Source organism: Lytechinus pictus, chromosome 1, assembly GCF_037042905.1.
Source record: "Lytechinus pictus isolate F3 Inbred chromosome 1, Lp3.0, whole genome shotgun sequence".
Taxonomy (NCBI): domain Eukaryota; kingdom Metazoa; phylum Echinodermata; class Echinoidea; order Temnopleuroida; family Toxopneustidae; genus Lytechinus; species Lytechinus pictus.
This window is the reverse complement of record NC_087245.1, coordinates 13,544,143-13,558,227: the sequence shown is the minus strand read 5'-3', so window position 1 is coordinate 13,558,227 and position 14,085 is coordinate 13,544,143. Positions and strand designations below refer to the sequence as shown.

General features: G+C 35.7%; 1 protein-coding gene across 2 annotated transcripts; it reads right to left on the bottom strand.

The window, feature by feature from the left end:
• Positions 1-276: 276 nt before the first annotated feature.
• On the bottom strand, positions 277-13,916 carry LOC129260573 (uncharacterized). 2 transcript variants are annotated; one of them, XM_064096502.1, is made up of 10 exons: positions 13,381-13,916; positions 12,545-12,589; positions 11,509-11,622; positions 8,715-8,948; positions 7,685-8,020; positions 6,806-6,926; positions 5,925-6,276; positions 4,958-5,593; positions 3,945-4,194; positions 277-3,474 (listed from the first exon to the last, which is right to left on the bottom strand). In XM_064096502.1, exons 1-10 carry the CDS (start codon positions 13,391-13,393, stop codon positions 3,188-3,190), a joined length of 2,388 nt encoding a protein of 795 aa, XP_063952572.1. In that variant the 5' UTR covers positions 13,394-13,916; the 3' UTR covers positions 277-3,187. The 2 variants fall into 2 exon arrangements, with proteins under 2 accessions (XP_063952572.1, XP_054754546.2); XM_054898571.2 differs by lacking the exon at positions 13,381-13,916 and having other exon boundaries at positions 12,545-12,779.
• Positions 13,917-14,085: the final 169 nt, after the last annotated feature.

Genomic DNA, 14,085 nt, shown 5'->3' with positions numbered 1-14,085 from the left:
AATCAGAAGTTTACATACCAAATAGTAGATTTGTATAATACATGTATATGAATGTAAACACAAGCAATTATACAATCCATTCGTCACACAAACTGAAATACTGCAGGCTTCGTCAACTTTCCTTTCTAATCTTTTAGTTGTATAAATGAGTGCATAACTGATATTATATCAATTCTTGACAAATTAATAGAAAAGAAAACCCAAAGAGTGCACGCAAACTATAGCACCAAAATCTTATTGAGAAAAAACTAATAAAGCAAATGGAAGAGCTGCATTTAAATTTCAAAAGTTTGTATTTTTAATTCAAAGTTACAAAACAAAAATAATATTTTCAAAGTAAAGAGATTTCTCCAAGCAATATTTACACTTCATGGGAGCTCAATATTTATTTTAAGATTTATCAATACAAAAATGGAATATGATTTGATCTTCAGAATCATCACATATACACATAATTAGTACTTAAAATATAAACCCATAATAATAATATAATATCTGTAATTTCAATATACAAATGTATTCAATTCAATACCAGCTGTTGGAGACATTACAATAAAAACAAGGATGCATTATACTACAAAGTTTGTAATCTATTTTTTACAAAAAGAAGACCATCTATGGTAATGCAATTTGATCTATTATGTGCACTTTTCCTTTATAATACGCGTTACTAATAGGGATTTAAGAATGTAATCTTTCAAATTGTTGTGAGCTATGATTTACTATTTGCATCAAATGTAAAGTAGACATAGACTGATCAAAATAAGAATTAAAATCATTGATCAAACTTGGTTTAAAATTCTTGACAAGTTAAATTTCGGTAACTTGCGTTACAAAAATAAAAGGATATTTCATTTAATTTATTGGTTTTAGCAGCATAAAATTTGACATAAAGATAATGAACACATATTTTTGCATATTAATCATCATATATCATAAATACGTATACAATTTAAGATAGCAGTATGCAAGGGTTGTCACAAAAGCAGAGCTTGAAAGCGTGACAGCCCTGGAAAATAGGCAAAATAATTATATCTACTGTAAAGGAAAGGTCTCGGAATGGGTAGTGCAAAATGACATTGCAAGGTCCTACGAGACAACATCCAAAGTATCACGACATGGTAATTTCTTTAATGCAATGTTGACAAACCTTTTTATTCCTCGAATGTATATTAGTATATTTTTTGTCTACACCAAAGTGAAGGAACAGTGCACTGGTAAAACACACCAACATTAACGTCGCTTACATAGGTTACATGTTTGTCTGCCACTGTTCCATACTCGAAGGACACAATGTCCTTCAGTGTGGAACACAATGTGAAATCACATTTTCACATATTTCGCTCAGTACATTGTAAACACCATTGACGTAATGAGCCAAACAAAATTTGAAGGGGACAAATATGGCGTAGCGGGCAAAACTTGTTAAAAAAAAAGTTGCGAGCGAGCGAAAATTTCAACATTTTTATTACAAAAATCCAATTTTGTGATAGATTTTGACGTAACATTCAGAAAATAATATTATATTTTACCCTTCTCTCTTTCTTTTCTTTTCTATTTTTTTTCTCTTGCTCTTGAAAATTTTGGAGGGAAAGCGCCACAACCCCCCTCCTCATCTGTACGCCACTGGTAAACACTCGCACTGTCGAGGTATCCACAGAGTGAAATTACTTTCAGTGCTGTTTGTGTGAACCACATCTGCAAATAGTCCACAATGTGAACATACTGTATGGCAGATATCATCTTGTTTTGTATCTTTTTGTGATAATTTCAGTTTGAATTGTATTGTTTATACACATACTACACGTGTAACTTTATATACATACACATGTCAGAGTCTTTTTTTATTTGCGTGAACACGAATTAAGTCCCGTATGTTTCAATCAATGTTTTGTTCCGATCTCCCCAGCATGCACCGATAATTCAGGTTGAATTTGGTGTCCAAAACATAATCTGCATGAATGTGTTACAAAGCGAAAAAAATAAAAAGGATTATATAAATCTCTTCAAGTTGCCAAATTGCCATCCATTATCTTGAAATTACACAAGAGTAAAGAAATATTCTTCTCTGCTACTGAGGCATTACTGTTTTGTGATTGATGACATTCGAATGCTTAGTGTGATGAGTGTGATGATACAAGAAAACGTTTTTTTAAAACACAATCCATTGATTAATATACATTCGAAGCTGTATCTACATCAGACTGACCTACATATAGGTGCAGCTTACACAACAAGATTCTCCTTTAAATCGTGAAAAATAATACCTTATCAAGTTATCATATTCAATTTTCGTAGAGAAGTTTAATATTCGCTTTGTTTCGAACACAGCGAGTTCATCAAGATTAAGATAAGTAGTAACACATGCGGTTAAAACGTAATTGATAAATTAAAAATTAGAAAGAGAATTCTTTGAAACTGTACACGTATTCAGCACCATGTTATGTTTATCAAGAAGCTAATAACTCCCGTATTTTATATGTAATATTTATAGTAATTGCCCAGGCCGGCTTTACAATCCTTGTAACCAATAGGTCTAACAAAATGTTACATAGAAGTCTATGACAAATATGCCATGCCCATGGGAAATCATATTTCAGTATAAGTATAGCAGTCGCCTCTGGCTGTTTTTTATATGTAAAAAAAATGAAACACTTCCCATAATGTATCTACAAAAAGCTATAAGAAATTCTATAATAAATAAGATCAATGTTTTCCCTAGCTGTTGCTATTACAATTGAGATAAACAGTTGAGATTACGTGACGTTCAAACTATTAATGTTCTCACATAAAACAAATCACCGGCAATGACTTAAAAAGGTTAGACAAATGTAAGACTCTTCAGTTAAATAACTCAGAGAGGTAGTCTTGAAATAATTTTAATATATGAAATACGCAAGAAAAATATAAGAATTGAAATAATTTTTTCCAAATGTTAATTTTGAAGCCTGCATCCTGTATGGGGTGGTAATTATTTTTTGTGAAAAACTGATGAATCACCTACCAAGCAGGGCCTACAGAGCGAAAGGAAATGGTGTTGAAAATACAGGTACCTTAATTTATAGATCGTATTTTTAGTTTTACTTACTATAAATAAGTTTATCCTATTAGGAAATAGTACCATTCTTCCAAATAAATAAAATTAATGGTATTTCAATATAAATTTTGTTTCAATTCCTGATAAATCCTATTTACTATGAAGTCGAATCTGTGTGAGATTATATCCTTGATGATCAATTTGACTTCCTGCAGACTCCATCCCAGTGCCTGGATCAATGTCATCGATTTCACAGTAGCTCCTGTATGCAGATCCAGCACGGTCACTGCTGCTTCTGCCCTGATCGTCTGTAGGTGCATTTACCCTAACCTCGATCGAGTTTCTCAGACGCGGGTGCAACAGGTTGGATTTGGTTGGCGCCCTTGGGGTGTTGTTTGAAAAGATTGGACTGCGCATAGTTTGAGTTTTCGAAGCATCTATTACAAAAAAAAACGAAGAAAAGTAGAGATTAATCAACAGAACCACCAATTTCATTGAATGGAACTTTTTTTACCCAATTTTGCTCCAATCTCAAGTAAGAAATGAAAGTATTCCAATATGTAATGAAATAATACATTTAGATACAAGTGAACATTGCAACCTTTTCTTGGTGGTGGGATGGATAGCTCCAAATCTCATAAGAACGTCAGCGCTTATAAAATGAAATGAAACAAACTTTAATAACCAATCAAAAAATATTATTGCATAGCTGCATTTACAAGACGTTCCGGTGATGATTGGCTGAATATCACGACTATACTGAGATATTAATTGCTTCATTATAGTATACTGTATGCAGTTTTTTTTATTCCAGGATTTGTAATTCATCTGCTCTTATGATTTTCAATAAACATTAATATAAAGCACGTTTTAAGGACTGAATCGAATAGATGAATTACCCACTCACCACTTATGTTAGTAGAACTGGATGAAACTGCAAGGTCGTAAGCGGAAGTAGAGAGAGCTCGAACAACCTTCGAAGGTTTCAAGTACCCTGGGTTCGATATTACAGGCCTCTTAGTGGCAGCATAGCACTTCCGGTTCGTGGGTGGAAGATTGACATATTCGACCACATTTGGGCTTTGTCGATTTGCGTTTGTTTCGAAACTGTTGCACAAGACATCAAACTTGGCCAACGCTGTAGAATAGCGATCCTCCTTACGAACAAGGAAATAAAAAGCGAGGAAATCATTTACATTGATATAAAGCACAAAACTGACATCATTGACGCCCTATAAATAAATTGGGTATTATTCGTTCATAAATGTGATAGATATTTCTTGTTTAAGGAAATGGTAAGATTGCTGGTGTTGCTCAAGGTCACCTCATAACCAGTACCAACCGGTTTATGTAGTTTCACCTTTCTTTGGCACACAACACATATTTCAATCGAAAATATTGGCTCACTTCATCACACATTCATGTATACGTAATGTCACCAATGATATACTTTATTACTCTGAATGGGAAAAGGAAAATACAAATTAATAGAGAAAATACAATATAGTCATGTTTTACCTTGTGATGCCCTTACATCCATACATCAATCGGTCAACAACATAACATCCATTGGTGTGTCTAAGAAGTAGGGTCTTATCACGTCTAAACGTACTTAATAATCAAGTCCTGGTTAACACCTTTAGCACTGGTCATAACCCTGGGGTCATGACACTTGAATAAAATATCTCTAGAGGTTAATTCATAGTGGTATTATCATAATAATTAAGCTAAGCAATATGGAAAAACCGAACTGCTTTTCAGAATGGCACGCAACACCTACCCTGTCTCCCCCTTATATTGCAGTCACAGTCACATCAACCAATCAGTGCCACTATCATGGCTATGTTGGAATATCATACCATCGATTGATTCTGAGTTCGTTCTGTTGTGGTCCCAGATATTGCATGTGAATATATTTACCTGTTCAATTGGTGAGTAGCACCGACCTCTATCATTGCAATCTAATGGTAAAGAGTCGGTGGATGAACTTCTGGAGTGTTCCCTGTGGTTAACGGGCGGAGGATCCGTCCTTGGACTGTAGCTCTCTGGCTCCACTACTTGTTGAAACTCAGGAGGCATCTGTGGACATGGTGGATGGAAGCCAACCTCGAAGCCTAGGTCATTATCGGTGAGGTTAAACATGGAAACACTTGCTCTTCTGTTTAATGAAGCCTTCCGGCTGACGGGCTTGTCCCTTAGTTTAACCTGTGAAGCTGATGGATGCTGGAAAACAATTGGAGTAGGATCTACATAAGATCCTGGACTGCCAGGATCAAAGGATTGCCCCACGATGTAAGTATCACCATCCAAGAGAGATCGCTGTGATTTCCTAACCTGTGAAGGTTTATACTTCTTGTATACTCGTGGTGGGATGAAATCCTGGGAGTGTTGATGAGCGCCATCAGAGGGGCTGGCAACCTCAGAGCCATCCCTCAACCTCACTAATCCTCTGTCTACTCCATGTCTGCTTAATCCGGGTATGGTCCACCCCTTTGATTGATTGATATCGGACTGTGGACTCCTTTGAGGAGGGACCCTTGATATAGTATTCACTTTCTATTAAAGAAATAAAATAAAGGCCCGTTCTAGTTACAACACAACAAGAAAATGTTTCATCAGTCGGTCAAGTTGTCAGATTTGACAGCTATTCTCGATTTTGATTGGCTGAGAAGCAACGTTGCTATGTTATCTGTCGGTTAAACGGGATAATACGTCAGACAAGTCATTTCATGTAACGCTCTCCAGAAAGCTCTAAAGACACCATGAAGCCTATAGAAACCATAAAAGTTTTTTGTCAAACTTTTCCTTGCTTCTAAGGCACTCGGTATTGAGAAATTTAACAATCTTATTTACCGATTCCCTTGACAAAAAGAATCACAGGACTTACCCTCATCGTAATGTAGTCCGCATCATCGTCCGTACGTCCAAAACCGCTATCACTTTTTCCAGATCCGTCCAACTTGTCTTTGCTGCCGCTTCCCACCTGGTTCACAACGTACTTCGAACTGCGACTCGTTAATGATGGACGCCATCCTGACTTTCTGGTGGGACTCTTTTCTTGAATGGATGCGTCTGGCATGGTAGCGATCTGCGTCTTACAGCATTGATCCATAGTACACCTCAAGAGTTGATTGAAAAATACAGCGATGATCGCAACTGCAAGGAGGACACCACCTAGGTGCAAGATGGAATATTGATACCATGGCGGTGTTGTCGTTTGTGTAGTTCTGTTTTCATTTCTAGCATTTGGAGGAAAACAGTAAAGGAGAACAGAAACACACGGGTAATCAAAACAGCCATGGATTTTTACAAAGAACGAAAGAACTAATTGAAACACCAGGACATAATAATAATAATTTGCATGTATATAGCGCTTTATCAATCTACGACTGTTCAAAGCGCTTCACAATTATTATTACCCGGTCACTGGATTCATAGCATTTCAAGCAGCCTGTTAGGTGCAAACTTGCTAAACCAACCACAATGACGGTTTTTTCCTACTGGTACCCAATTAGCACCTGGGTGAGAGTAGCAAAGTGTGGATTGACTCCTTGCCAAAGGACGCTAGACCATGGTGGGATTCGAACACACGACCCTCTGATTACAACATGTACAAGGCGAGAGTCAGAACCGCTACACCACGGCGCTTCCACGTATCGAGGATTCGAGACATGTCCTAATCATAATAAAAAAAATCATACACACATGATTTGTTTTTAATTCAAACTATTGTTTGAGTTGCTAAAATCGTTTAGATTTCCTATTTACCGAGGTGTGGTTTCGTAGATCGCTGCTCGTCTTTCCCTGGTTTGTTTGCTAGCTGTATTTGATCTCTGGTTAGGTGGTGCTGGTGAAAGACTCCGGTCATGCTTGATACAGGGTGTGTCATCTGAAAATGTTATAAGCAAGCAAGGGAAAAGAGAAGCCTTATATCTTCCCGTTAATTGCAACAATTATCTAGCTAGTTCTATCTTTTGCCTCTCAGTACTTCTTGCAGCTTTCGTCCACAAGACAATATCTATCTCATCATTACCTTCCCATTCCTTTTAATCCACATTTTGAAAGACGCATTATTCACCTTCCTATCTGAGAAAGTCTTTACTGCTAGAAACGTATTCTGAACTATTGTTTTTCTTTCTGCTTTATAACCATGTTACCTCTGGACCTATTTATATTGGCTAATTATTGACCTGCTAAATGATCAGTCCTAATTTCAGGCAGGTTTTGGTCTCATTTTCTATTTTACTTAGTTAATCGGCTCACTTTATCAATGCATCGACCAATTTCCTCACCTTCTTACAACACATGATATACTTGCATCGATACACTAATCGGGGAATGTTTCAGACACCGAATGTGCCTAATTTCCTTCATTGTAAATATATTGCGGCAATTCCAGTATAAGTGTTTCCAGATCATTGTGATCTACATGCATGTGTATACTTCAATTTAAGTTTTAAATGTTATGAATAATCGAAACCTGCATATGGAAAGTTTAAGTAGAGCTTTGCGTAACCGCTCTTGTATGAATACATAAAATACCAAGTGGATAAAGATTCCCTATCTTATTTATTAACATTATAATATACTAAGAAATCAAGATGAGAGTATGACTTAAAGAGAACTAATAAGTCATTATTCACCAACCTGTCTCTCCCACAGAAGTGAACGAAACAACAAAGCCCTTCTTCCATGTCTGCTGTAAACCAGAGCTGAACCAGATAGATGCTATGTTTCCTGACACCGTTCTTTCTGCCCCACGACTTATGACGTCACAACCTTCGGTATTCAAAGCTATCTGCTTCTCGCTGATGCACATCGTGTCCTCTGGTGCGACGACATAATCTAATACTCTGTATGTCAACCTACAACCGATTGGCGCATATATGGTTTGGAAGGAGAAGGCAAGACGGGGGTAGTTGTTCGGGTAGGATGGTGATGTCAGGTTGTACGTCTCTTCAGGGCCGAGCTGTGTGACAATAGCTGTTGGTTCCAGGTTATGAAAATAAAAGGTTTAAACAGACAAAAGGTACATCTACTATAAGGTGATCTTACATTTTGTCATGCGATAATTGTTTTCTCGGGGGAAAAAACAGTGGACGACGGTTAGGGTTGTGATAAGCATTTTGGCTCAGTATGATGTAAGGAACAAGTGGGTTTAGACATTTGGCTAAATGTCTAACTTTTCCATCGAACAAATTGTTGCCGAGGAAAATAGCATAGATTTACTACCGCTACCCTTCATTGTGCTCATTGTGTTTTTTAAGGGTTTTCTTAATTTTGATATTTTTCATTTTGAAGAAAATTGATTAGGTTTCGAATGTATGTGCAATTATTACCATGTGTTATGTTCTGTTTATTGTTGCTACGATCACCTCGGAATTAATGTTCTACACGACCAACGAACTTAAAGCCAATATGTGGGATACGGAAAGAAAGGTGGTGATGACACGTCCAACCCTTAAAATAAGGGAATTATATGATTTTTAAATTAGGTAATCATCAGCAGAAGCTAATATTCAACGATGGAAAAACGACACAACTGCAATCGAAATAATTTAAGAATGAGTCGTACAAAAGTCACCGATTTCCACCACATGGCCAATATATAACATGTATAATGCGTAACAAACATCAAATGTCAGTTATAATCACAACCACATCAAGCCTATCCTACCTTTCTTGTCCACCAAAGTCGCGTTCAGAATAAACGAGCCATTATCGATCTGGAGGGATCCACGGGAAAATGTGATGAGAAGTTTTTCTCCAGGTGATATTAGGTTAGGAGGTGGGGGGCTGATCCTCCTGGATAGAGTGAGGAGGCGCTCGGAGATGTACATGTCTCCGAACAGATTACAAAAGGTAAGCTTTTCTCCTTTTTGCAGACGGACCAGAAGAAACTTCAAAAGAACTGTGGAATGAAACAAAAAATTGAGACTCGATAATAGATAAGAATGGCCAGTAATGATACTGACGTCGTGATCACAAGAAATACAAACTTAGATTTTGTATTTAGTATTAGATTTTGCACTTAAAGGGATGGTCCAGGTCGGATATATTTTTATTTCAATAAATAGAGTAAAATTCACAAAGCAAAATGCTGAAAATTTGATCAAATAACGAAGTTATTGAATTTTAAAAATTTTCATTATTCCGGTGAAACAGTTCTAGGCATGTCTTTATGAATATTCATTAGGTGTGCTGATGATGTCATATCCCCACTTGTTATTTTATATTTCATTATATGAAAATAGGTTCATTCAAATTTGTTCTATTCAGAACTAAAACAATTTGATTGAAAACTGATTAAAAGCATTAGTTATTTATTGCCGCAACTTATAATGAAGACACATCATCTATACAGGTATTTAAAAAATGAAACATTTTGTATTTCATGTAATAACATAAGAAGAGGAAAAGTGGGGATGTGACACCATCAGCATACCTAATGAATATTCATGACGATGCGCATATGACTGTTTTCACAAAATATTGTTAAATTTTAAATTCAATAACTTCATTATTTGTTATCCGATTTTGATGAAATTTTCAGCTTTTTGCTCTGTGAATTTTACTCTATTTATTTAGATATTAATATTTTCAGCCCGTACCATCCCTTTAATATTCCACTATGGTCGGGCTCCAATCGCTACGGATAGCCCCTCCCTCCCTTACTGGACGAATGTGCCCCGTCTATCACGTTTATGGCTAATATGAGCAATTTCGTACGTCGAACGCTCAAGTAAACTGAAAAGTTCACCTTAGAAGTTTCAAGTTTTAAAATAGAGCTGTGGCAATACCAATTCGGTAGCAAATCGATTTTGCTTTGCTGGTGATGTGACGCTGTACGTAGGCCTACCTTTTATATCAAAATATCACAAATGAGTTTTATAATCATTCAATTCTCAGCTAAGCTCCAAAGCCATTTGAGTTATGTATTTGTTTGTATTGATTGTCATCATACTTATTATTCAATATTTGTATTCTTGTTCATGACAAATTTGGAGTTTCATTTATTGACAATAGAACCCAAATATAAAAAATCGAAAGAATGGCAAACAAGGGCTGAATCTACAAAATTTGCAATGTTTTTAGTCCATTTTCCAATAATCTTATCATGCAACGCATATTTACATGGAAACGTGGAAGTGAAAGCGATGCGTAGAAAATGAATTATATAGATTACAGATATTCGTTTTAATAGGATTTCTCAGTAATTCTTCCTTTTGATTTTACTGACCTTATATTTCTTATTCGAATTACTGGGAAATCTCGTCTACCGAAACATGCCACAACCAAAGTCCCGACTTATTCTTATTGATACGTATTCAAATTATAATCCGAAGGAATTTCAGTCACTTTTTTCACAAGAAGTAACTTGGGAAAATAGGAAATTAATTTCATATTATTGGACTCAATAAACTAATGTATTTCTATCAAGGGAGACATTCATGCTTATGTGCTTTATCATGTTTGAACGATTATATGAAATGACAAAGACTATGCATACTGAACTCTCTAATTTCCCTTTTATTCCATGAATAGATATGCCATTAGCTTCACTTCTCGTCCAATTTCGTAATTATCTTACATGCGTTTTGGTCACTTGTGTATATGTTGGTGCAGGCGTGTGTGGGGTTGTGCTTGTGCGTGTGTTTCTGTCCGTGGGCTTGTGTCTAATCTGCTATGGAATTTCGAGATTCATAGGAATTCCATTCTGACCATGCTGACCTCTGATGGCAGCATTCGTATTAATTCATTTCAAACAGAAAACAGGGCATTATGTCATTCAATCGTAGCATGGATTATCCTCACAATGCTTAGTGTAGTATAATCATTATCTTGATAATATTCTTTGTCATTGTGTATGTGTGTGTGTGTTTTTTGACAACAAGTACACACACAGTAAGAAAGTATGCAGCACTTCCATTTATTTAAATGGTTATGGTGTACCAACGATTGCGCGTGTGTTATGTGCATGCTCTGGTGGATGCATAAGGAATTAAAATCCATATTTATTCATTTTAAAAAGAAAACATAAGGCGTTATTTTGGGGGGAGAATGTTGTTATTACCTTTAATATTATAATATAATCATTATTGTTATCATTAAGATTGTTACTATCATCGGCAATCATTACCAGCATTGTCCTTGAGTATCAAAAACGTTAATAAAACTAAAAATGGCAGATTACAAATACTGCACTCAAGCAATACCAATCAAATTTAAATATAACATTTACACAATAACCAAATGACAAATAAAGATAAAAATACCTACTAAATTAAGTAAATTGCAAATGTTCATTTATTCAATCCTTTATTTCATTTCCATTCAATCTTATATAAAGCATAAAAGTATGAGAATGCCTCTTTGGTATGTTATTCCTATGAAAAACATATCAGCATGGATATGATCAAGATCGCAGAAAGAACAACAGAGAGGGGTGAAGTAATAAGGTTGGTGATTACCTCTGTAGTTCGATGGTGCCTTAACAGTGATTGCTGATGAAGTTCTGTCGTTTGGAAAGTTAATAGGCGTTATTGTTACATCATCAGTAGATTCCTGGAGAACTATTTCATTTCCTGTGGATAAATAAACGTGATTATTTTGCATGAATTTCTAGAAGCATCTAAACAGTTCGTTCAGACATGATGAGCTTTGACGAGATAATGGATGGGTGCCTAAATGTGAGGTTAATATTTCAACATACTTTAAAATGATAACATGTTTTTTATTATGACTCCATGGAAGTGGGGTGTTCGAAATGTGGGCGTAAGTTCAACAATTAAAATCTTTTAAAAATTATCGAAAATATTAAAATGTAAACGAAGTGGTTTCCAAACATTGTACTTGTTATATTCTTTTAGTACAATATTTGCCAGCCTTAGCATTATTAGAAATACAAAAACAAAATTTGCTAAAAATAAATTATCAAAATGCAATTTGCTGTGACACCAAACGTTAGTCAAATACAATTGTAACGATAGTAAGGTAGATGAAACAGTATATACGTATGATAGAATAGTCAAGCAGCAAAGTATTCATAAATTACATGGATATATTTTTAATAATTGTAAATGTCACATTGTCGCCATCCCTACCTCTAAATGGATAAGATAGGAAATAAGTCTTATTTTGCATAAAGACTCAGTGCTTTCGATCGTAAACACGAGTCCAACAATCAATTGCTTAGAGTTGTGCCACGGGCCAACTTCTCCTTACATTATCATCGATTCCATTTATATCAATTCCTTTAATCATCACATCGGTCTACTTCAAGATTATCAGACTCAGCGAGAAATTAATTCAACTGTCTCGATAAAAACCCATTCAATTTTGTGTGTGTGGTGAGGGTGTGGGTCGACAGAGGGTAAATTTCTGTTACGAATAATGAATAGCAAGTTCTCAATCAAAAGAGCATGTGTCTCTGCGTCACTGAATTGCATTTTTAAAATTCAGTATTTCCTGCTTAAAACACAATACAATAAAATGATTCGACTTTACCTGACGACGTGTACAGTAGACAGCATCCGATCATACAGATGACACCTTGAACAGCAAGAAGGTTCTTGTTAATCATCCTGACAAACGTTTTATCAAAACGTTCATATCATAGCACTATTTTTTAATGAAATCTCTGAAAGAGCCGTTTGATGCATTAATCCTCCCTATCATGTCAACGAATTTCCAATGACTAAACTTCGAGAAGGCCTATCTACGTGCTAACTCATTTTTTTGTAACTCATTAGCTTCCTACTTTTATTAACTTTGTTTCGGTTTTCATTGCTGATCGAAAGTTTCTGAACATGTGAACGAGGGAGAGTGCAGAGATTAATTCGTGACAATGAATTGTTTGTAATATCTTCCTTGATTTAATGAATACCTGGATATTTTCAACAAAGGAAAATTAATCTCTAAGCTGTAAATAAAATTCAAGTTAATGTTTAAGACCATTATCACTGACACTTTACTTTACTTATCATTGACACTTTACTTTACTATAATGGCACTTTACTTTACTATCGATGGTTCTTCATGTGATCTCATTTTCCTAATGTATTAAGTTTGAAAGCAATGTATTAAATTTGAGCTTCCATCACATTCCATTTTAAACAGGCATTTTCGAAATATGTTATATCATAAATATTACAGTGTGTCATACAGATTTCTACTCAATCATGGTTTAAAAAAAACATGTACACCTATCTCTATCCACTTTGCAATATAATTTCACCGTTCCTACCTTCTAGAAATTCCATGTCTATTGATTATTATTTTATTTCATTTTGGAGGGGTTGTATTTCTAAATACTGTGTGAAGAGATCCACACTTACACTTACATTTTGTGAACATGTTTCCAATTAGTTTCCTCTGTAGTAACAGTCCTTAAAATTCAGTAAAATTTTATGTCACAATCCTAATTAATTTTGCAAGGACGTCCTTCGGCATCCCCACTTTATTCATTCTTCAAACACACGCACACCTGCCCACCCTCTCACGCACAGGAGCAAGATTGTTCGCGAACACTCACTGCATCACAAACAAACAGAACACATCACAAAACCTTCTTTCATACACATACACACACTCACCCTCGCGACCAGGCATGCACGCACCTACCATTTTATCAAGCTGTTCGTTAGATACGAATTAATGACTTTACGACTGGTGATCCTTTCTTCTGCAATTTGTATCCATTTGTAACTGAGCCTAAGATCATGTTCCAGTTGTGAGTAAAGACGTGCGTAACTTCACTAAAAGCTTTATGAAACACCCACCAGATCACATACACACCCACACCCACCCACACAGACTATATACAAACACCCTCATCTACAAATACATCCGCAGGCGGTCGCACATCCTTCTCGTTAACATGCTCCATACACACGCGCGCACACCCTCACTAACCCACACTGTAAAAACTGTGGTGTTAAAACTGTCACCAGTTGGTGTTAATAGTGGACCACACCCTGAGGTGTTAGAATTACACCCTAGAGATTGAATATAACACCAAAGAATATAAATTTAACAACCAAATGTGT

Coding starts and splice junctions, on each gene's coding strand:
- LOC129260573 (XM_054898571.2), bottom strand. CDS start 12,620: ATGATTAACAAGAACCTTCTTGCTGTTCAAGGTGTCATCTGTATGATC. Junction 8,949..11,508: donor GGCACCATCGAACTACAGAG/GTAATCACCAAC, acceptor TTCATTCCACAG/TTCTTTTGAAGTTTCTTCTG. Junction 6,927..7,684: donor CACTTCTGTGGGAGAGACAG/GTTGGTGAATAA, acceptor TAACATTTTCAG/ATGACACACCCTGTATCAAG.